A 23,757-nucleotide genomic window follows, 5' to 3' on the forward strand; every position below is an offset into this window, starting at 1 on the left:
CTCTGCAGCGAAAAAAAAAAAGAAGTCACACCGTCCTGATGCACCTCTCTTTTCTAGGCCAGTCTGCTGATAACGACACTCGTCTGTTATGTCTCTTACACTCATCGCTCCACGATGATCGCTGAAGTGCTGCAGAGACGCCACGGAGGACATGTTGATGTTAGCGTCCTGGCCGCCTGGGAACAAGTGAGAGATGGAGAGAAATAAAACACAACAAACCCCCTTTCTTGTTAATCTATTGACCCAGCATTAATAAAAGCATCCGGACCCACATTTTACCTGAACATTTTAAGCCTGTATTGTGTTTAAGGCTGCATTTGATGACAGAGATCTCTTTTGTCTCTACAGTTGTTACGTTCAGCTCGTGGCATCACCGTCGTCCTTCTCAGCGTGAAGTGTGTGATCGTGCTCAGAGTGAACCGGACTTTAGCCCCCTTGGCCACAGTCCTCTCTCAGTCCTTCTCCAGGCTCTTCAGGCCGGCGGTAACTTTAGCAATAACACCTCAGTCCTCTCAGCCTTATTAATATGTTTATGTTCTAGTTTAGTTTGAGATGTGAAGAACAAGACAGTTTATGTGTTCAATACAGAGAAGCATTGAGACCAGGAATCTGTTTATTCTGCCCTGCTAGATTTCAGGCCTCATCCTTGCGGTGGCGTTGACCTGCTCGGGGAATCTGCTGCACATACAAAGCTCCTGGGCTCTCAGCGCGGGTCCCTGTTCCCTTCTGAAGCTGCTCTGTCGCTACCGAGGACTTCTCAGCCTGACCTCTGCATTCTGGACTGCACTGGTACACAAAGTTGTTGTTTTTCTTCTCTGTAAAACCTGGAAACTGATCTTCAAACACGGATCATGTCAGATTTCAGACCAATATTGTGCTGTAACGGTCAAGTGTCTTTCTTACAGGCGGCTGGTGCGATGTCCTCACTGGTCAGGAAGGCCAATAGAGCTCAGAGCAGGAGGAGCGACCTCACCGCAGCAGAAGTGTTACGCTTCATTGGAAAAAGCTTTAGTGGGAAGCAGAAACAAGTAGGGGCTGATTATCACGAGGAAGGAAGGGTGAGAAAAAGTAAAGAGAACTCAGAGTCGTCGGAAATTTTGATGCAGAAGTATTTGGACAGTGAAAGAGTTTTTGTGATTTTGCATTTATACACCACCACAACTGATATAAAACAATCGAGATGTGATCAAAGTGTAAACATTTAGCTTTAATTTCAGAGGTTCACAAAAATATTAGATGCACCATTTAGGAATTATCACCATTTTAAGCAAAAGACCTATATTTTCAAGGTATTTTAAGTATTCAGTCATCTGACTGAAAAGAAGTTATCTGGACAGGTTTCCTTGTTACGTTTAAGACAAATGCAGCAGATAAAATAGGTTTGGAGTTTTTATCAAGCACTGAGTTGGTATTTGGCATCTCTTTGACTGAAGCTACCAACATGAGGTCCACAGGGATCTAAATGCATGTGAAGGTGGACTTCATCAGGTTGAAAAAACTAAAGTTTATGAACAAACACCTTAGACGTGGATAAATAAAGAGTTTGGTACATTCTTAATAAGAAGAAAAAAGCGCTGGTGAGCTCAATAACGTCAATAAGCCCAAGAGAAGACAAAGTAAGTGTCATTTCTGCTAAGAAAACATCCAACGTCTAAAATCAAGAGACACCTACATGAATCTAAACAAGTAAGATTCAAGAACAAGAACCCCAGGTTGGTCTTTTCCCCAGAAAACATTCAAATAAATAAAAGCCCACCATGTTTTTAAATCAATGTTTGGCCAAATGAAACCAAGATAAGCTTATATCAGAATAATAGTATAGTCTGGAGAAAGAAAGGAACAGCTCATGACCTAAAGCATACAGCATCACGTGTGGAACATGGTTAATGTAGTATTATGGTATGGGCATGTCTTGCTGGGCTATAAGATTCACTTCCAAGTAGAAGTTAACTGGCCTTTCTTAACACCTTTTACAGACTGCTGTTCTGGAAGAGGCTGAAAGCTTAGTCGATGAACTGTTGTTCAGACTCAACGCCCTCTCAAGCAGCCTGCATCACACTCTGCCCCCCAAAGCCCACCGCTACACAGAGGACGACGCTTCTGTCATCTCAAACACACCTGAACTCTCAGACATGGACGCACAGGTGAGGCCAGCTTCATGTCAAACATCCTAAAACGTGCTTCGTTTTGAACATGTCCGACTCATGCTTTCTGAACATGACCTGGCTGACAGAACTGGATGAGATCCCAGATGATGCTGAAGCCCCCACATGTGTCAAATGGAGAGGAGTCCGCATCCTTCCTGTTCAGGTAACAGCGGTAGATGACATCAAATACATATTATTCACTGGCAGATATTAGGATGCTGATAATACCCGTGACTCTTCTTTTACAACACCACCAGGTCCCAGTTTGAAGAGGAGGTCCAAAAGGTCCTACCCCACAGAGGCCACATGAGACACAGCCCTGCAGAGATGTCTGAGGCAATGGATGATGAATTAAAGATTAAAAACTGCCAGACCTGCCCAGAGTCAACAACAAGCAGAAACCACTGCTTAAGTAGAGCTCAGGCCAGGAGTTCGGAGGTGATGGTGGAAGTTCTGGTCCATAAGGATCCTGGAGCAGCTGAACCAGATTTACACTGGGGTCCTTAATCAGAATGAATCAGAAGCAGAATCATGTTTATTTGGCCAGTCAGGTCAAACAATACAGGGAATTTGACTCGGTTATTTTCACTCACTGTACAGTAAATAGAACAAATGACAGCTCTTATTAACATATATACAAAGGTGCAGCAGTAAGAGGTAGACATGGTTATTGAAAGGTGCATTGTTACAGCATATGATTGTGGTTATTATTATTATTATTATTATTATTGCACAGTGGTTGATTACTCTGAGACTCTATGAGTGATGAGAGTTCATCAAACAGAGCAAACAGAGCAACAACTTGGGGGAAGAAACTGTCTGTGTCTGGAGGTTTTAAGCATTGCATTTGATTGCATGCAATTAAAAAAAATGATGATTTAGAGAGTTTGCACTGTCAGATAATCAGATAATCAGTTTTGTAAAGGTGTGAAATAGTACGTCAACATTAAAATATAATCAGGATTTTTTAATATAAGGCCCTGTCCCAATACTATCACTACCCCTAGTTTTCATCCCTACCCCTAAATTTTGCGCGTTCCTGTGAGGGTAGTGGTGTCCCAATTCCTCTTTCCACCTAGGGGTAGTGGAGAAAACTAGTGTAGTGGCTATGAATCTGTCCCTACGGAGCGAGTGTTTTCCGATGCTGACTAGCTGATCTAGGGACAGAAAAATTTCCCAGAATGCTTTTCTTCGTCATTTGCGGACTGAATCAAAAAAAAAAACATGGCGGACATTTCTTATTTTTTAGTGAATAAAATCAATATTTTGGGTTAGTTTCTGCATAAAAATGCATTTTGATTACATTTCTAGCGAGAAATAAATATTTTACTTTTATAATATTCACTCAGTGAATGTACATAATCACTCGTTTGCCCGTTGTTGCAACCTCGCCAGAATAAAGGCTAATTTATGGTCCCGCGTTACACCAATGCAGAGCCAACGGCGTAGGTTACGCGGCGACGCGCGCCGTACGCCGTACCCTACGCCGTACCCTACGCCGTACCCTACGCCGTAGGCTCTGCGTCGATTTAACGCGGAACCATAAATCAACTCCGGAGCCGGCAGGCAGAAATCCCGAAATTTTCGGAGCAAATTTCTTAACAGGCGTAGCTACAACTGTTAGATTTCATCTATTAAACCAACATTTATCTTCCTAAATGATTTATTTCAGCCAGCGGTAATTCTCCACAGAGCTGCAGGTTTCTCCCCCGGGACGACGGCGCAGGTTGACCTGGCGATCACGTCTGTACTCCGGCTGCTGCTGCTGCTGCTCCCCGGTCTCATCATCGCTGAAAACATCGGGTCAAGCGTTATTTGGATAAACTGAGCCCAGGTTGGGGATCTTAACGGTTACTTTTACGCCTGAAAAAATATTAAAACTTAATAAAGTGGCATATTAACAGCGCTACAGCAGAAATTAAAACAGCTTTTGGCTCTCAGCTTCCTGATTTTAGGGGTGGTGCTGAAAGTAGGGGTAGTGGGAGTATTGGGACAGGGCCCTGGGAAGATTTCAAGTGCCCTAAAATCTGTTCCTTCTTGTTTAGGGGTAGTGATAGTGAGGGAGGACTAGTGGTAGAAAGTAGGGGGTGTATTGGGATTGGGCCTATATATCCTGTCCGGCTGCAGCAGACTTTTTTCTCTATAGTTTTTGAAGCTTTTAAAAGAATCTGTTATCCTGTGTTGTTTGAATGTTTGCACCTGCTCAGCAGTAGAATAAAATAAAATAAAACAAACTTTATACACGAAATACAGGCTCTGCAGCTTTGATTCAAGAGTGAAACAATACACAAAACCATCCAATAGGAACATTCAACGTTTCGGAGTCAGGAATTGAGTGGCGGCCTGTGATTGGTGGACGGCTCCTGCGGACAGCCAATCACAGCGTGGCAGGTCAGAGCAGCTCCAGGAAGGAGGACCAGCGTGTCAGTGTGTATGAAATCACCACATTCGTGTTTGTCAGCCACACATCAGTGTTAACACAAACGGCAGCAGTATTTTGATCACATCCAGGAGTCTGTATTAGCCAAGTGAATCAAGCAGGAGCTGCAGTTGAAGGCGGGACCATGAAGAAAGCTGCTCTGCTGCTCATCCTGCTGCTCGGCGTTGCACACTTGGCGACGCTCAGCAGATGCGAGGATGGTAAGTTTCACTTGAGTTGATTAAGTTAAAACTAAAAGCTCAGCATGTATATTTGTTGAAATGACTTACTCTACAAGTACAGTGGTTTTAATCACCCTGCTATGTAGCATGCAGTGTCAATGTCAACAGAACCACGACTCACTCACTAAAGCGTGAATTGTGGTTCTGCGTTAAATCGAGTGATGCGTTGGTAAGTCAGTGGTTCCCAACCTTTTTTCCTTGTCCCCCCTACTTGTGTCTAAGACCAGTCGGGCCCCCCGACCCGTACGTACTGGCAGCAAAAGGGTAAAGTTATTCGTTACAAACCTTTAATTGTAAAAATGAACATTAATTATGTTTTTTTTTTATACATTTATCTTTGGTTTACCCTGTACTTTGTTTTTTCTCACCTTCCTTTTGTGTCACCAATGTATAAAATACACACAAAAAATAATTGCAAGGACATAAAATAATTTCTGAAAAATGTCTCTTAATATGAGAGCAACATTTTTTTAACATTTTTCCTTTAACAACCTGTCGGAGTAGTAGTATGACTAAATGTTGAATAATGATATAATAATACATTTTTAAGTTTTTATCCTGTAAAATATATAACTTAGTATTTTAAAATGACCAAAATATATTTCTATGTGGGTTTATAAATACTTGGATTACTGTACTCCATTAGGACTGTTATTATGATTTTTTTTATTTATTTAACATGTGCAAATATAATTTTTACAACTGCATATCCTCAAAGAAGTTTCCCACCCCCCCAGAGATCTCTGGCGCCCCCCCAGGGGGGGCCCGGACCCCAGGTTGGAAGACACTGGTGTAAGTGATGCGTTGGTGTAACGCAGAACCATAAATCATCCTTTATTCACTGGCTGTACGTGACCGTCGTGACGCTTTGCAGGTCTGAAATATTTTGTGTGTCTGTTTTTATATTGTCTGGGAGCAGCAACAACTGATACTAATAACTACTACTAGTATAAACTTGTGCAGACTAAACACCCCTGTGTTTACATGCATTGTGCCTTCTCACATGTTGCTAAGCGTTGGTTACTGTCAAGACAAGTGTGTGTACGTTTATGAAGTGTGTTGGCTTTAAATCTTAGGTGCCAACATCTGACAGATCCCATGCTCTGTTGAATCTGCATCCATGTTTTTATTTATCTATTGTCTCTATTGTCTCTTTGCTTTGTTCTGCTCTTTTACTTGTTTTTTTTTCTTTTTCTATACTAATTTTTATGTAGTATTCCATCAACCTGCCCAGGGACTACAGGTGGAAAATAGCAAGTTGCTACAACCTGGCACAATGCATATTCTCTTGCAAAAGATTAATGTTTTATTGTGCACTGTCCCTGTTTTGAAATAAATTAATTAATTACAAATTGTGTTGTGGACCTATAAAAAAACGTCCTGGTTTTCCTTCTGAATCAAGATGTTGCAGAAGACCAGGAGGAGGCTGAGGACAGTGATGATGAGGAAGAGGAGGACGAGGAGGAGGATGACACAGAGGTGAAGGAGGAGAACGGGGTGCTGGTTTTCACAGACCGCAACTTTGACACTTTCATGGAGGGCAAAGACACCGTTCTCGTTGAGTTTTATGCCCCATGGTAGGTTTGAGGTCTGATTTCTAAAATAATATTGGTAAATCGCAGAGTACCTATTTATTTTCAACTTCTGAATATATCTGGGTGTGTTTTTTGTTTCTCTTAGGTGTGGCCACTGCAAGCAGTTTGCCCCCGAGTATGAAAAAATTGCTCAGACTCTCAAGGAGAACGAGCCTCCCATCCCCGTGGCCAAGGTGGACGCGACAGTAGCCAGCGCGGTGGCGGGCAGGTTCGACGTGTCGGGATATCCCACCATCAAGATCCTGAAAAATGGGGAGCCTGTGGACTACGACGGTGCAAGAACTGAGAAAGGTAGGAAGTGAGGCATCTCAAAATCTTCCTACACATATGGCATCTAATACCTATTTTAAACAGGCCTTGAATGTCTTTAAAAACAAGCTTTTGATTGTTTTTGCTAAATAAATGAGAAATTCAGCCTCTGAGCCATGTCTTTATCTTCCCATTCTCTAACCTCATTATCTATGCAGGATTCTGAGTGGGCAGGGGGAATTTGGTTGCTTTCCTCCTTCTCTGAGTTGTTAGGCCGAGGGGAGACCACTTTATATATGTTAAAGCAAGAAAAAACCTGTTTTTCATAATAGGTCCCCTTTAAGATAAAAAATAGTGTGTGAGGAGTAATGATGAGCCCCTGTGTGTCGCAGCCATCGTGGAGCGGGTGAAGGAGATCTCTCAGCCAGACTGGAAGCCTCCTCCTGAGGCCACGCTGGTGCTGACGAAGGACAACTTTGACGACACCGTTAACAACGCAGACATCGTCCTGGTGGAGTTCTATGCTCCATGGTGAGGCAGTCGTGAAATGCAGATGTTTGAAGACGTTCACTCTTGTCTGGCTTTGAATGTTCAATCATTTGTCCTCATGCAACTGACCTCCAGGTGCGGACACTGCAAGCGTCTGGCTCCAGAATACGAGAAGGCGGCCAAGGAGTTGAGCCAGCGCTCTCCTGCCATCCCTCTGGCCAAGGTGGACGCCACAGTGGAGCCGGAGATTGCCACACGCTTTGGCGTCTCTGGCTATCCCACGCTGAAGATCTTCAGAAAGGGGAAAGTGTTCGACTACAACGGACCAAGAGAAAAGAATGGTATGTTGCACCTGTCCACGGCGGTTTCCATGTCGTGCATTGCTTTTTGTAAAGTTTACAAATCTCTCCCTCCAGGGATCGTGGACTTCATGAGCGAACAGGCGGGGCCTCCCACCAGGCAGGTCCAGGCAGCTAAACAGGTGCAGGAGCTCATGAAGGATGGTGACGATGCCCTCATAGTGGGCGTGTTCTCCAGCGAGCAGGATGCAGCCTATGAGATCTACCTCGAGGCATGTAAGTCGTTAAAGATGGTGACCTTTTTGACAGCTGTCGTTTTGCATTTCACGGTAAAAGATGTGGTGTGAAACCTTTCCGTCCAAGAACACTGTGTGTATGCGAGCGTTGTTCTGACTGCTGCTTGTCTGGCAGGTAATTTACTGAGGGAAGACTTCACTTTCCGCCACACCTTCAGCGCAGAAGTGGCCAAACTACTCAAAGCTTCTCCCGGTCAGATCGTCATTGTTCATCCCGAAAAGTTCCGCTCAAAGTATGAACCGGCGTCTCGCACACTCGCAGTCAAGGTGCCGTCTTTTACTACATTTTCCAGCTTATTGAATTTTCATTACTTGCTTTCACCAAGTCTAAAGCCATAAGGATAGTCATCTGACTCTTTTCAATGTTGATGTAAAAATGTGCTTCATCACCAACTGTGGCAGCGCAGCTTCAAATAGTCCAGTAAACCCCACAAATTAACTGGAGACTTCATTAATGCTTCACGTAGGACTCGACATCGGTGGCAGATGTGCAGGAGTTCTTCCAGAAATATTCCATTCCCTTGGTGGGCCACAGAAAACCCAGTAATGATGCCAAACGCTACACCAAGAGACCTCTGGTGGTCGTGTATTATGGAATCGACTTCAGCTTCGACTACAGGAAAAGTGAGTGAGCACTTGAACTTTTATTTTAAACATTCACTGTTTAAACTCTTAAAATGATCATCTAGGAAACTTAATCAATGGATAGAGTTCTTCATGTTGTTTATGTGGCCTTGCAGAAAAAAAACAGCCATTTTCTCTCTCGGAACAGCAGCTCGCCACTTTTGAAGGATATCTTGTGAAAACCTTTCGTCTCGTCTTATTTCATTTTTAGCAACGCAGTTCTGGAGGTCCAAAGTGCTCGAAGTTGCCAAAGATTTCCCCGAGTACACATTCGCCATCGCCGATGAGGAGGATTACGCAGAGGAGCTGAAGAGCCTCGGCCTGAGCGACAGCGGGGAGGACGTGAACGCTGGAATCATGTCAGAAACCGGACAGAAGTTCGCCATGGAGCCAGACGACTTTGACTCGGAGGTGCTGAGAGACTTTGTTACAGCTTTTAAGAAGGGTGAGTGCCGTGTTTTTAATTTATGTTTTTAATTGGACGATGTAGGATTATTTAGCAAATTTTAAATTATTATCAATTTTTTCTATTAACAAGTTTCAAACATGCCTGTTTATGTTTAAGTTCATTCATTTCAAACAAGACATTCCAGGTACTTTTCATAATTTTTTCTGTTATCATCAGATATTCATTCTTATTCAGTTAGAGGTGGGAAGAACTTTCATTTACCTCTTTGTCGAACCCGCAGTCACCAATCCTTTATCAAATTCCATGGCCCTCAACTCTGGAACTGTTTAGATAGATCTCTTAAGTTAGTGTCATCCTTAAAAATGTTTAGGACCAGCTTAGTGGGGTATCTTTTATATAGACAAAATTAACAGGCTATTCTTACTGAAATGAAATTGCCATTTCATAGATATTTTTGTTTGGGTGTTTATTGTATTTTTCTTTGTTTTTTACCTTTCTTTTCCTTTCTATTCTTTTTCTATTGATTGATTTTGTATTGAGGGGGAGGATTTTTTATAAGCCCTTCGGGCTTCTTTTCCTCTCCTGCACAAATTATTTGTCCTTGTATGATTAAAAAAAAAAACAAACTTTACTGTTGTCATTGTGCAAATAAATAAATAAAATAAAATAGGACTTTATATTCGATAACTTTCCCTCTCTTTTAATTGCAGGAAAGCTGAAACCCATCATCAAATCCCAGCCGGTGCCGAAGAACAACAAAGGGCCAGTGAAGGTCGTGGTGGGAAAGACCTTTGACGAGATCGTCATGGACACCAAGAAGGACGTCCTCATCGAGTTTTACGCTCCCTGGTGCGGTCACTGCAAGAAGATGGAGCCGGATTACTTGGCTCTGGGTAAAAAGTACAAGGAAGAGAAGAATCTGGTGATCGCCAAGATGGACGCCACGGCCAACGACGTGCCACACGACAGCTACAAAGCGGAAGGTTTCCCCACGATATACTTGGCCCCAAGTAACAGCAAGCAGAGCCCGGTCAGATTTGAAGGTGGAGACCGAACGGTAGAAGGACTGAGCAAGTTCTTGGAACAGCACGCCTCAAAGCTACAGCAGAGGGATGAACTCTGAGACTTTGCGCTCCACGCGTAGCTGAGAACTCTTACCGGGCTCAGACGGAGTCACGGATGATGATGATGAAGCATCTGGAGCGCGATGAATCATCAACGGTGTTACTGAGTTGCAGTGATGATTACAATTATCGTTTTAGTTTCTGTTCATCCAAGAGATTCAGCTTTCTTCTGTTTCTAAAAGCATGTAAGCACTGTTGACTGTTTTTAAATAAACCAGAAAATGAAGGAACCCTTTTGCGGACCAGCACTCAGAAGTGACTCCTCCACTTTTTTCGCTCAGTAAATTCACACAAGCCGTGCCATAGAATATCTTGTAAATATATTCAAATTGAAGGGCTTGAAGTGCATACAGTTCATAAAACAATCACATTTGAGACAATTAAACACTAATACAGATTGGTACATACAAGCTTTCAAAAACAAGAGCTTACATGACTACCGCATCCCCAACAAGTGAGTACAACAAGTCATTTATCTGGTTAATTTAGTGTGCATTAGGACATTTTCTTCATGACAGGAGAGGGATGTAGCTGCGACAGCAAGACCGAACGATCTAACACCGAATCTAACTTACAACATCCTTTTGAACATGGCAGACCTTACGAGGAATACTTAAAAGTGCATCGTGTACAGAAAGGCGTTACATGTCCACATGCTGTACTTGCATAGGAACAGGAAGTCTGTTTTCTGCAGGTGTTTAACAAGGAAACCGTCATGGTCCTTCGTTCAAGAGAGGGGAAAAAAACAATCGGAACTAGAAGGTAAGGTCTTGGAGGTGAGAGACGGATGCTGCAGTCACACAAAGGCACGTGGATACTGGCACTGAACGGGTTGGTTTCTGAGATGTGCTTCCAAGGCCGCAGAGCGTTAGGAGAACTCGGCCGTGAAGCGCAGGTGGTAGTCGCGGATCTTGTGCAGCACCACCTTCAGCTTGTCGGCCGGGGGCAAGATGGTCATCCTAGATGGAGGAAGACATCGCTCGATATAACTGCGTTGGTATCATGTGATGTGAACGCGAGAGACTAAAACTATCTGAACAAGGATGTACCAACCTGAAGTGGTAGGTTCCTTCTTTCTGGCCAAAGCCACTTCCAGGAACCAAGCAGATTCCTTCCTCCTCCAGTAATTTCATACAGTAGAACATATCTGGAATCATGCCTTGCTCCTGCAAACACACAGAGTTACACACGGATCTCTGTGCAGGAAGGTAAATAAGGACATCCAGGGGGTGTGGAGAGCTGACCTTTGCTTTGTCAATGGCCTTCTGAGACAGAGCGATGCGGGGGAAGGTGTACATGGCTCCCTGGACCGGGTTGCAGGTGATACCAGGTACCTTGTTGAAGATCTCTTCCGTTAGCCTGGCTTTCTCTGCCAAATCAGCCATGACAGCTGTTCGCTCCTGGCAGGAAGCAAAGTTAGATGTCGGTGACAAAGTTTCATGTTCGGTTATATTTTCATTATCGTGGTAAATGTCCTCAATCATTAAGCCACCGTTATGAGCAGCATGTGTACCAAACACCTTGGAGTACATCACTATTTCCCATATTTATGAAATTACAAGAATGAACAAGATTTAGGTCATTATAGGATACTTCCTTTTTAAAAGTATAAATTACACCACATCTCTGCCAATGAAAAATGCTTCCGTGGGAAATCTTTTAAAAGTCCTGGGGCTCCAGCATGTTTCAGGTGATTCAGTCCCTGAGCTGAACCGAACCATCTCTGCCCCCTGGTGGCCGATACGAGGCATGACAGCAGGCCTGCCGTCATCGCTGCTGCGCTGGAACACCCCCACATCTTGACCAATAACCGGCTCCCCTTATCCATAATCAATTATCAGATGTTAAACTGAGACATTTTACCATTTTAAGGAAAATATTAACTCATTCTGAATTTGATGACAGCAACACATCTCACAAAAATCAGAGCAGGGCGATGTTTGCCACTGTGTAGCCAATTCAGTGGAAGCTAAGGTATGGCAAGGTTACGAGTCACAGAACTTAACTAGAGTATCAATCAACACGTCCAGCAAATACTCATCACAGAAGTCTGCTATGTAGCTTATTCAAATGCACTATGTACATTTTTCAAATGCAGTCTCACTCACTGCAAAAACTCAAATTCCTACCAGGAATATTTGTCTTATTTCTAGTTAAAATGTCTAATTTTTAGTCAAAAAATCTCATTACACTTAAAACGAGTCTTCACCAGAAAAATAACTTATTTGACCATTTTCACCTGTTTCAAGTAAATTTTCACTTGAAATAAGTAAAAAAATGAGCCAGTGGGACAAGATTTATCTTGTTCCTGTGGCAGATTTTTCCACTTATTTTAAGTGAAAATCTACTTGAAACAGGTGAAAATTGTTGTTTTTGAGTCTTGTCTTAAATGTAATGAGATTTTTTTTTACTAAAAATGAGACAAATATTCTTGTTAAGATTTTGAGTTTTTGCAGTGTAAAATAACAAGTGAAATCGATCATGTTGTTCTGATTTGCATTTGTAGTTATTCTATATGTATTAAGTTATAGAATAATCAATACAAATAGACACAGAGTAATTCCATAAATGTATTCAAAAAACAAACCTTTACATTTTCCCTTGAAGCCAAGGTGTGGCGGCTGCCATACCCAATTGACGCCCCTGTGTGTAGCGTCCCCTCTTTTTTTAACAACTGTCTGCAAGCGTGTGGGGAGTGAGGAGACCAGTGGCTGGAGTTTTAGAAGAGGAATGTTGTCCCACTAGATGCTCAACAGACCAGTTCGACACACAGACTCCTCACCTGCGAAATCAGGTGATGAGTCTGCAAGGCTTTCCCTGGGGAAGACACTGCCCAGACCACAGGCCCTAGTGAAACCCACGAAAACATCCAGTTCTGACCTTTAATCACAGCGATTCCTCCTCTTTAGATGGTGGGACTTTCAAAGTCTTCACAATTTTATGTTGAGGAACATTTTCCTGATATTGTGCCACAATATTTTGATTAAGTATGTCGCAGATTGATGAACTTCTCCATCTTTATATCTCAGATGCTCTGCCGCTCTGAAATGCTCCAGTCATGTTATTGACCTTTTTACAATGAACTAATTAGCTGTCGAATGCTCCTTAAGTTTTCGATTTACATCAGTTACTTTTCCAGCCTTTTGATCCAACATTTCTGAGATGTGCTGCTGGCATCAAATTCAAAATGAGCTCATATTTTACATGAAATGACAAAATGTTTCAACACCTGATATATTGTTTATGTTCTACTGGGGATAAAACATGGTTTTATGAGATGTGCTAGTGATTGCATTCTGTTTTGATCCACATTTAACGCAGCATCACAACCTTATTTTAGAATAGGTGTTGTAGTAAATCACAAAGTATAATTCATACATTACATTTAGTCTCCTGTGAAGTATAAAGCCGTAGTGTGTTTCTCAGACACGCCTAACAGCTGGTGATGATTCGGATGTCCTTGCTCCTAAAATATGTACTTTGCTCTTTGCAAGTGTGTATCCCACGCTTTATGATCCTATACCGCTCATACCTTTGCAGTGCAAAGCTGCTCTGAGTTATATTTACAAATCTACCAGAAAGAGACACATTTTGGGGGGATATTTCAGCATACCGGAGCTGGTTGTTCATGACGGGGTGCTGTGTGAGGACTTCGGCACATTCACTGTAGGCTTTGTGTGCTTAGATAATATGGCACGTTGCTGACAAATGTTTACATAAGTCAAATCTGTTTGCACACACACGCCGAGCACTGCCACGTGTGCATTCGTTAGAATGCGTTTTATGTCACAGACCTTCATGAACGTGGTGTGGGACGGCTCGTCGGGGCGCGGGGGGTTAACCACCAAGTCCATGAGAGCCTGTCCGGGGACGGGGGGGCACAGACGCACGGACACCAGCTTGGTGAGTTGAGCCTTCACTTCAGGGTCCAGGTTGATCACCTCCATGTAGCCTCCTCGAAATCCACACCTAAGACACGCAAACAGAAGGAGGATAAAAGACAAACACAGGGATCAGTATCACCCAGGGTGAAGTTCATGTCAGCAGGGTTACGTCATCTGAACCAACGTCTTCCCTCCCTTTTTTAATGCATTGTTCATTTTCTTTTGTTTGGCCACTTGAAACCCAACCTGCAGGAAATAATGGATATAATGAAGCTACTGACACATCCTTGCATGTTCACACACCAGCAACAAGCAAGAGACCAGTGATTCAGGAGTCTGACCAGACATTTCTACTATTGTGTCATAACTGAAACTATTTTGTCAGTGGAAACTAAACTGTAAGACTATTCAGACTATTATTTATGCTCAATATTATTAGTGACACAGTTAAGAGTACAGGACGTTCTCTCAAAACAAAAACCTCTAACTTACTGGGCAGATTTTTTAAATCATGAAACTTTAATGGAAATTAATAGAAAACAGGAAATACCCATGCAAATAGAAGAGGATGTGGACTGTTTTGAATTTACTCCTTAAAAACTGAGTATCTACGAGCAACAGACAAATAAATCCATGGGTTTGAAACTATTTGGATCGTGGGATCCAGGTTAGATTTTTTTGAGAATTGGTTCCACAGAGGCAGGTGTAAGAGAGCTGGGGAAAAACCTGATTATTGAAGATAAAACCAACACAGTGAGAAGAGTCTGAATCTCAAACATCTGTGATTCAAATGAGGGGAAGGTTTGAGTGTTCTTCCTTTTACAAATGAAACTGTCCCTGAACATCACACAAAGCCCTGATGCGATGCGGTCACGTAGTCTTCACCTGGGTCGGGACGTCACATCCGGATAGCCGGCTGTAAACACGGGGAAGCACGCTGGAAAAGCATCCCAGTAATTCCAACGTTGCACTGGCTCCCGAGCACGGGCCAGGGAAACAGGAGAAGACGGCGACGAGGGCGCACCGGCACCAAAGCAAACATCGAAGAAACGAACCCTCCGCAAACATCTGGCCCTGAGCATCTGAGCTAAACTTGGACGCCAGACCTACAGCCTCGCTTCCTCCGTCCCCTCTTTTTACCCGGAGCACGAAACAGCAACTTGAGCTGCACTTGATAAGCAATTAATTATTCTAAGAAATGAGGAAGGACTCAGTGTGATTTGTTTTGTGGGAGTGCCCACCCTCATGAAACAAAGCACACTGCGTACAATTTAGATTTCCTGCAGGTGAGCTGCAGCGTTGGTCATGAACGACTGTATTGGCGCTGGTGTGCGTGCGAGCATGCATGCCGCTACTCACTCTCCCATGTAGCACTTGGAGGTGGAGTGGAAGGAGGCCATCTCCACGGCCTCAGAGTACTCTGGTCCCATCTCAAACAAGACCTTCTTAAAGGAGTGGAACTTGCAGCCGTCTGCATAGACGTTATCCTGGTAGACCTGCGGAGAGAAAACAGCTGCATCACAAGGCTTGCAGGTGCAGATGTGCACACTAACAGTCCAGTATTAACCATCTAAATCTTGTTACCAGATAAGGTCACTGTGTCAACCTTTTATTATACAGAATTGCATCATACTGAATATTTAAGTAACTGTGTCACTGTTTTTTTTGGAGATCAAATCTTTCATTATTAATTTGTGCCTTCAGACATGTATGACTATTTCAAACAGAGGGAATGTCATTGATATTTACCTCATCAGCCATGAGGAACAGATGCTCCTCTTTAGCAAACCGGATCACATCTTCAATGCACTGCCGGCTCTGGACCTGACCTATCACACAGAAACAGAAAGATCCAGAGGTGGTTTAATCCGTTTCTAGACAAAAGGAAAACGACAGAACGGCAAGCAGACGGACAGACCTGTGGGGTTTCCAGGGTTGATGATGCAGAGGACGCGCGGTTTGCAGTGCTGCCTGGCTGCAGTCAGGGATCTCCTGAGCTCCGATACGTCCAGACTCCAACACTTCTCTTCATCCAGGTAGTAGTTGACCTGGACGGCGCCCAGGTCGGCCAGGGCGGCCGAGTACAGAGGGTACTGAGGGATGGAGATCATGACTCCTGTACGGTCGCGGCCCTCGCCGCACACCAGCAACTTCAACATGGTCTGCCATCGGAGACAGTGGGAAAGGAAGGAGGGGAGGAGAGGAAAAGTGGTTCAACTTGTTGTCGGGATGGAGTAGCTGTATGGCAGGGGTATTCAACTAGATTCGGCCGGGGGCCACATCTGCAAAAGGACTGTATGGAGAGGGCCGCACAATTTGAAAATGTGGGAGTTTTCAAAATGTATTTTGCACTCAAAGACGAAGACTTATGTAAATATAATACATTTGTATTATACATTTGAATATATCTAGTTTACATATGAATTATGTATTAATTGTCTCCAGATTTAGTAATTGTGAATGTTAAATATAATATTCAGATAAAGAAATATTATTTTGAATGCAAGTTCATTTTGAAACCATGCATCATGCAAACTTAATGAAATTGATATTGACCTACTTTTAATAAAACACACCATAATGACAAAGCACCACTTTCCACCAAGATTTCCTTATTTGAATATTATATTAAGCATTTAGCACAACCATTTTAGTCCATAGTAGCCAGTTATAAAAATATTATTAAAAAAAAATAAAATAAAAAAAAAAAATGTCAACAAACACCCCCTTTTTTGAAATATGACCAGGGGCCACATAAAAGCTCCTGGCGGGCCGCATGTGGCCTGCGAGCCGCCAATTGAATAGCCCTGCTGTATGGTCACTTGGCAATACTTAATTGTAATGCTTGTACAGTCTGTGCCAGAAATGCCACTGTTTTGTTACACTTGCTGAGTTTATCTTTACTGACTTGGTTGCATAAAACCGACAGTGACAAAGGTCCGTAAATGTAGGACAGTCGCAGATGTGCAAAGTGCAAATGAGTATATGATTAACACAAGTTGCATTAAAACATGAACTTAATTTGTGCCGGACATCCGGACCCAAGCACTCATGAAGGCGACGGGCTCCCAGATAATAAGAACATGATAGATACCACGATAGCATCGCTGGCCCCGGTGGAGAGGTAGATGTTGTCCGGGTTGGAGGGGATGCCCCCGTCTCTCTTCTCTATGTACTGCGACACATCCTGGCGGATGCACTCGATTCCCTGGCTGGCGCTGTAGGCCCCTTCAACACAGGAGAACGGACTTTGACTCAGTCACAACTCAGTATCTTTACGGTCTACTGTTTACAACAGTCTGGGTCTGTTCACACAGACTCAAGCTGGTCAAATTAATTATTAAGGAATACACAAACTCAGCAGGAAGCCAGTGACGCGAGTGCGTGTGGTTGGTGGCGTTAGGGGGAGTTGTCTGACCTATACTGTGGCCCCCGCATGCGTCCAGGATACGACGGGCTCTCTTCTTGGCGTCCTCTGGAAACTTGTTGTCCTCCAGCAGTTCAGGGTACGAACACAGAGCCAACACCTTTGAGGAGAGGAGAAAAATAAATCCTATCCATCTCTAACACCCACTGTGACACAGTCTTCCCATCTGATTTCATTTCAATAAAATAACGGATTACTTTTGAGGCAATTTAAACTCAGTAGTAGGGCTGTTCGATTTTGCCCAAAAATAAAATCTCGATTTTTTTCTCTCAAAATCCGATTTTCGATTACGATTACGATAATTTTGTGAATTGACAAAAGGCAAATAAATGATTTCAAATATGCTGTTTTTTTATTGAACATTTGCCCCATTGGGCTTTAAGTGCAAACTTTGCTCTTATTAAACCAAAAATGAATGAATAAAGTGCAAAGCTCTGTAAAATAAGTTGAAAAAAAGTTTAAAAAAATATAATAAAATATAAAGTTTTATCTTGTTGAAAAAAAAAAATCAGCAAATCAGCACTTGCAAACATACAGTAAGTTATATTTCCAATTAAATAAAACAAGACAAGGCAAACAAGTGAAAAATCGATTTTACGAGTTTCAGGTTTTAACATCGTTCTAATTACATAATCGCGATTACGATTTAAAATCGATTAATCGAACAGCCCTACTCAGTAGACATGTTTCCATACATATGTTACAGTTTGTGTCTTACCTGTCTGAAGAACGTGATTGGCCTCTGGCCCATGGCGTGGGCGTCACCGATGTTCGCCTTGATGACCTCTGTGAACGGTTTCTTGACTCCCTGCAACAACAGAGACCAACAACCGTAAAGATCTGTTTTACATGGCGGCTCCAGTCTCCGAGCATCAGGTGGACAAAATGTGTAAAGAAAACAAGACCTTAAAAACAAAAAAGGTACATATGCAAAATAAGAAACTCTGGCAGTTCATGCAGACTTGTGGCATCTATTCAACAAACGCTTTGTAGAACCAACACGTATTTTTAAACTTGAGGACTTGAAGGAGAGGATGTCTCTGGGGATTATTTTGTACCACCAATCTGTGTGCCATCATGTGATGATGTGAATCAGGTCAGATTTACATCAACGCTCCGGCCCGTCTTCACACCCACACGTGCGTTTCCTCTCATCAGCTCCCTTCTGCTTCACAAGGAACCAAAGGCACAACGTCTGGTTTGGTTTGTGCTGCAGGACTGCTGGTCTTGGAGGGGGAGGGCCCCCCAGTACAATCCACTCCCTGTTTGTGCTCAAGACATGCCGGCCTAATCGAATCACGTAACCAGCTTGATGTTCCTCCTCTTCTGTCCTCCCTCATGTCATCGTCTGCGTCTTGTTAACTGAGACTTCAGTTTGGGCCGGTGTGGCCGGCCCGTTGTACCCAACACGCTGTACCTGTCAGGCAGAGCCGTCTGGGAGATTTGCGAGGCCCTGTGCGAAATGGCTGGGGGGGCCCGAAATGTTTGGGTTTTTCTGGTCGTATCGGTGTCTATATGCGCAATTTTAACTCTTCAATTAGCAAAATACTGGATACCTTCCCCTGCCTCATCATCATCTCAGCTGACCTCGACGCGGGTCCCCGCGGCTGCTTGAGACCCGGTCGGATCGGTGATTTTTGTAACAAATTTATCAAACGAGCCTTTCAGAGAGGCATTAAACTCTTCCATTTTCTTTAGTTTTTTTCTTTTTTCATTCCCTGCTGGAAATTTCCTGAATCTGTCTCATTCTCTCGACATTGTGTGACAGTTTGTTCCAACTCCACCCGTCTCGATCAGAGCAGCTTGTGTCTGCGCTTGGTCTGATCAGTTGTATTGAACAACAGACACGCGTCATCATTGCACATATATTTATTGATATGCACAGACTAGTACACATTTAGGTCTGTGATGGAACGTGACTGTTGATATTTATAAGGGAAAGAAGGGGGAAAAAAATAAAAATAAAAAATAGCGCGAGGCCCCGTGGTTCGCACACCACTTGAGGCGGCCGTGCTGTCAGGTGATGTTAGATGACGATGACGGGGTCTTGGGTTACTTTACTTCAAATCTGACCAAAAAGTAGAAGAGGAAGTCGAAAGTGAAAATCCGCCAACTTATTTTTGGTTTCCAGCATCAGTAAGTCAGTAAGTCAGTATTTATACTACGGGTCACAGAACTTCAAATGGAACTTAAAATCCATAAAAACAGCTCATCAGGAATTCAAACACAACGGTACTTTAATTATGGACCTGATAAAAACAACGTCATCACGCAGCCACTGCGTTAGCTGAGACCTTCCTGGGGTTTGGGCAGGTTGTAGATGTGGTGAAATCCCTCCACCTGCTTCTAGTTAAGCTGCATCTATGGCATCTATTACATGATCAGACAGCCCATCATGTAATAACGGTTCCATAATCATCCTTGTTCGCTTGTTTTTAAACACCTACGCTGTCGTCCACCAGTTTAAAGGGCTGCCTCATAGTTTTGTTGATGCCTTTTTAATGACATAATTTGCCCTTTATTTGTTTGAAAAGCCCCGTAGGCTTACACACTGGGTAAGATACAAGATCCATTATAAAATATGACAATAGTTTATTTATACTTCAGACTAGTGACAGCATCACATTATGGTTTATATAGTTGTACACATTCTTAGTATTCTTGTCTTTTTTTGCTTTTCCATGTAAAACCTGCATTTCTGGCCCAGATTCCATTTGTACAAAACCTGAATACTCTGAACAAAAGGAACGTCACACACTAATGTAGTTTATTTTTCTGTGGTTCAAAGATGCTAGACCAAAATAATAAAAAAAAATCCTTTAAGGACTAAGGATGCTCTGGTGGTACAGGATTCAGATATATGCTGGTTTGAAGTCCAAGTAACTGGATGCAGCACATTTCCCTTCAAGTCTTTACGCTGTCCTTAGTCTCATGCAACAAAGAGGCTGGTTGTTCTCAGCGCTGGTTCGTTCTGCACGTCGTTCTCCTCCTCAGTCAGCACCAGGCACTGATTAAATAGGCCGGAGCAGCCAGTGGACCACCAGGGTGAATGGAGCCTGTCCTGAGAACCACCCCGCACTCACGTTTCACTTGACTGTAGTCTCATGACGCTGATCAGTCATGCTGCAACCACCGTGGCTGGACTTAACTGGAATAATAATCATGTGATGCGTCAGCTTCAACACCGTGTTTACGAGAGTCCCTATAGTCGGATGAAACTTCAGCTCCCTCGAAAGAAAAAGGAGAAGGGACGTGTAAAGGAACTGCACAAATACCAGGGGGATTATTTTTCCGTCCCCCTGGTATTGTCACAGCAAATGCAGTTTGCTGCGGCGCAGGCAGTGTCATGCCAGTTGTCTGGGTAAGGATTTACAAGGGTCATCACCACACCGGTGCACACGAGCACACTTGCATAAAATCTGCTGAGCCACAAGTAAAAGTGTTCCAGTCACAGATCTGACAGGAAGCACACCGACTAGTCTGCTGCTGCCAAACAAGCCCTGTGATGCCTCCAAGACCTTTTTTTTGTAGTTTTGGATCTGAACAGAGAGACACAAACCTCTCAATAACAACTTCGGTCCAACGTGGGACATTTTCCCAGCACATAAAGTTACATTTTAAGCCCTTTTGTGTGTGTTTTTTATTCAAAGTTGAGGATAGCAGGGTGTATGCTTCCATCAGAACTGCATGTAATGAATGACCCTGCAGAAGCTGCATGGCCTCGCAACTGCAGCGGCGTCAGATCTCCCTCTTCTGAGTGGGAAAAAGCAGACAACAGAGAGAGAATGCACCCTTATGTAATACCCCTTCACTATATCCAGGTCCTCAGAGTCATGCATCCCCCCTCAAGCCAAAGCAGAGCCAAATGCACTCAAAGCCGCCTGCATTGAAAGACACTTCGTTCCAAGCCAGAACAGTACATGGCTATTACCTCGGCTGAATGTAATCTGAGTAGAAAATAACAGTTTCAGGGAGGTGGACAGACAAGACGACCTTCTGTCTCCATGTCACTGAGCAAGCCAGTTCATCAGGACCAGCGACTACTCACTTTTGTAATCACATATCGAGGAAACGGATAGGAAATAACTTCTTTTTCCATTTCCCCAGTGACCATCACAGTTGCTGTGTCTGCTGTGTGTGTCCCTCTCCCTTCCCTCCCCAAAAAAATAAAAACACAAAGGCAATTCCCAACAGGTGTTTGAGAGACTTCCCAAATGTGTGAAGTCAAATTCCAGTTGCTGAAGAGTTCAACAGCTGGGAGGCTTTGACAACCTTCATGCCTTAAATTAATAAAACCCAACCCACTTTGACACATACACACTTATATATACTCTTATTAGGGTTGCCAACTCCCTGAAAAATAAATAAAGGACACCTCATCGGAGGGCCGGCCAAACCGATTGCCTTCACCCTTCCTGGCCTGGTGAATTTTTTTAACCCCTTTTTTTGTGAGTGAAACGATTTTTTAACTATTTGATTCAAACCTAAATTGAATTAGATGCATATTTTTGAATGCCATGGACACATGGAAAACAAATTATTATCCAGCAATTCACTTGATTTGATTTTCTATTTTGTATATGTAAAAAAACAACTATTCAAGAGAAGATAAGAAAACAAAACAACAAAACAAAGAATTTCATACTTTAAACACCTGATATCTTCATTTACATGTGCAAAAAGCAGAAGGAAGAAGTGTAAACTTATTTAATCCTACCCCCATTCACTAATCATTTAACCCTTATTCATAAATACTCACACACTGTACTCACACACTTACATCTACATACATACACACACATGCCCATATAAATATTTATATAAATATACTTATTTACACCATACTGTCCATTCTGACCATTTTGTTATTAATACATAATGACAAAATGAACTGAATAAAATAAGTATCTTTCTTAAACAGAAACCTGTCCTGCTTAACTTAAAATTGTATAAATTAATATAAAACAATAGAAAGCAAGCAGAACATCCATTCTGTAATAGTGCACATTTTTAGTGCAATAACAAAAGTGCAAACAGAAAGTCTGTAGAAAACTTGTAAACATATTTGTGTCTCAAAGGCCACGACTGTAGGCTGAAGTTATAGTAAAACAGAAAAAAACAACTTATGAACTCAACAGCTCAATGCCATTTTCCATTGGCATTTTATGACTATGTTTGACTCTCACAGTAATCAGTAATACTGGACAAAGTGCGTCCCTTTTCAGCTCAATACGGGACGCGTACTTTAGTTTATAAATACGGGGACGATTCTGTTTATCAAGGGGCGGTTGGCAACCCTAACTCTTATATATACTTTTTCTCTCTTTCCCCGTGTGTTGGAGCGTGTTTACCTCTCGCAGCTCCTTCTCTATCTGCACCGCCCGCTGCACCATGGGGCCGCGCACCGCGTACTCCACCCGCCTCACGTTGGGGTTCATGGTGTCCAGAGTCAGCACCCTGCCCCGGCTCTGCACCCCGTTCACCTCCCGCTGGGACATCCTGCTCGCTGGCACGCCGTTTTCCTCCTCTGAAGTTTGATCTGAGACAAGAATAAAAAAAGCATGAATAAAAAGGAGAGTAATGTGGAGTAAATGCACGCTGGGAGCTGCAGCAGCGCTGTTACCAGGTGCTCAGCTGCGATAGTGAGTTGCGTGTGTTTACTCCTCCTCGTTGCTCTCACTGACACTTTTGGAGGCGCGTTCACGAGCCCAATGCTCGCCCCCGCCCCTCGGTCACCCGCACAGGCGGTTGGTCGGAGCGTCTCCTCGCATTTCGCCCCTCAAGCCTGAATTATGGTGCGTTAATCGACGCAGGAGCCTCGGCGTAGGTTACGCGTCGACGCGCAACGTACGCCGTAGGCTCTGCGTTGGTGTAACGCGGAACCATAAATCAGCCCTCACCACGGTGCCAAATGATGCCTTTAAGTGCCGTTGTAAACTAACGAGTAAAGCGGCGCGGTCTTTACACGAAAATATGCAACAATTTAGACCTGCCGGGGGGAAAAGTGAAACAGTTAAGTTGTTGGATTTGGATGTTAAATCCAAATCCAACAGTTAATCCAAAAGTAAATCCGTCTATTTCGTTTGGAAATAAATAATTTGCAGTCTCTCGGGTGCGTTGGGGATATTACGAATTTATTTTAGTCACAGTAAAAATACGACATAAAAACTGTAGTGGCATCAAACAACGAATTATTTATACAATAAACTACAAACATCAAAAATTGTCATTGTGAGTCGCGTTGAGGCACCTTGATGTTTATTTATTTATTTTATTTTATTTTTTAGCTTCTCCATAAACATCCCAGTTACCCTGAATGCAGCATTAGAGCCGCGAGATAAACTTGACACTTCACACTCAGTTTGTATCTGAATTACTTAAAGCTCCTTACAAGGTAACCAGGGTGGTTACTGACCTCCATTATCACCAGCGTAATTATATAACGGTGATAGTGTCGAGGCGAGGCTACTGCCAAAAATCAAAATGTGATTGAACCATCAATGCTTCTGAAACAAGTCTCCCCCCAGGTTGCCAGTTCTGTTAATAACAATCT

General features: G+C 43.0%; 3 protein-coding genes across 3 annotated transcripts in view; 2 read left to right on the forward strand and 1 right to left on the reverse strand.

Annotated features, from left to right (window-relative positions):
• LOC133423364 (polycystin-1-like protein 1) overlaps window positions 1–2,654 on the forward strand; it is a 34,478-nt gene extending 31,824 nt beyond the window's left edge. The window contains exons 49-55 of the mRNA XM_061713552.1: window positions 58–186; window positions 349–483; window positions 631–789; window positions 906–1,058; window positions 1,977–2,144; window positions 2,234–2,310; window positions 2,405–2,654. Coding sequence (XP_061569536.1) covers window positions 58–186; window positions 349–483; window positions 631–789; window positions 906–1,058; window positions 1,977–2,144; window positions 2,234–2,310; window positions 2,405–2,654 — 1,071 coding nt within the window. The remainder of the gene's footprint in view (window positions 1–57; window positions 187–348; window positions 484–630; window positions 790–905; window positions 1,059–1,976; window positions 2,145–2,233; window positions 2,311–2,404) is intronic.
• Window positions 2,655–4,536: 1,882 nt separating this feature from the next.
• pdia4 (protein disulfide isomerase family A, member 4) lies at window positions 4,537–10,142 on the forward strand. Its single transcript, XM_061713532.1, has 10 exons — window positions 4,537–4,787; window positions 6,211–6,385; window positions 6,489–6,694; window positions 7,045–7,183; window positions 7,277–7,482; window positions 7,558–7,716; window positions 7,852–8,003; window positions 8,204–8,360; window positions 8,572–8,805; window positions 9,480–10,142. Exons 1-10 carry the CDS (start codon window positions 4,712–4,714, stop codon window positions 9,890–9,892), a joined length of 1,917 nt encoding a protein of 638 aa, XP_061569516.1. The 5' UTR covers window positions 4,537–4,711; the 3' UTR covers window positions 9,893–10,142.
• A 54-nt stretch (window positions 10,143–10,196) lies between these two features.
• si:ch211-217a12.1 (alanine aminotransferase 2-like) lies at window positions 10,197–22,964 on the reverse strand. The gene is made up of 12 exons (XM_061713413.1): window positions 22,828–22,964; window positions 22,556–22,743; window positions 17,923–18,012; window positions 17,196–17,304; window positions 16,872–17,005; window positions 15,696–15,939; window positions 15,527–15,606; window positions 15,137–15,273; window positions 13,688–13,862; window positions 11,138–11,293; window positions 10,947–11,059; window positions 10,197–10,852 (listed from the first exon to the last, which is right to left on the reverse strand). Exons 2-12 carry the CDS (start codon window positions 22,700–22,702, stop codon window positions 10,762–10,764), a joined length of 1,476 nt encoding a protein of 491 aa, XP_061569397.1. The 5' UTR covers window positions 22,703–22,743; window positions 22,828–22,964; the 3' UTR covers window positions 10,197–10,761.
• Window positions 22,965–23,757: the final 793 nt, after the last annotated feature.

This window comes from Cololabis saira, chromosome 22 (assembly GCF_033807715.1).
Source record: "Cololabis saira isolate AMF1-May2022 chromosome 22, fColSai1.1, whole genome shotgun sequence".
In the NCBI taxonomy this organism is placed as follows: domain Eukaryota; kingdom Metazoa; phylum Chordata; class Actinopteri; order Beloniformes; family Belonidae; genus Cololabis; species Cololabis saira.

What these genes read in the sequence shown, in the direction of transcription:
- pdia4 (XM_061713532.1), top strand. Translation starts at nt 4,712, where the DNA reads ATGAAGAAAGCTGCTCTGCTGCTCATCCTGCTGCTCGGCGTTGCACAC. An exon ending in GTTGAGTTTTATGCCCCATG is followed by an intron (nt 6,386 to 6,488) that starts GTAGGTTTGAGG and finishes TGTTTCTCTTAG; the next exon opens with GTGTGGCCACTGCAAGCAGT. An exon ending in CGGACCAAGAGAAAAGAATG is followed by an intron (nt 7,483 to 7,557) that starts GTATGTTGCACC and finishes CTCTCCCTCCAG; the next exon opens with GGATCGTGGACTTCATGAGC.
- si:ch211-217a12.1 (XM_061713413.1), bottom strand. Translation starts at nt 22,702, where the DNA reads ATGTCCCAGCGGGAGGTGAACGGGGTGCAGAGCCGGGGCAGGGTGCTG. An exon ending in TAGAGAAGGAGCTGCGAGAG is followed by an intron (nt 18,013 to 22,555) that starts GTAAACACGCTC and finishes CTGTTGTTGCAG; the next exon opens with GGAGTCAAGAAACCGTTCAC. An exon ending in CCCACACCACGTTCATGAAG is followed by an intron (nt 11,294 to 13,687) that starts GTCTGTGACATA and finishes GCTTCCTGCCAG; the next exon opens with GAGCGAACAGCTGTCATGGC.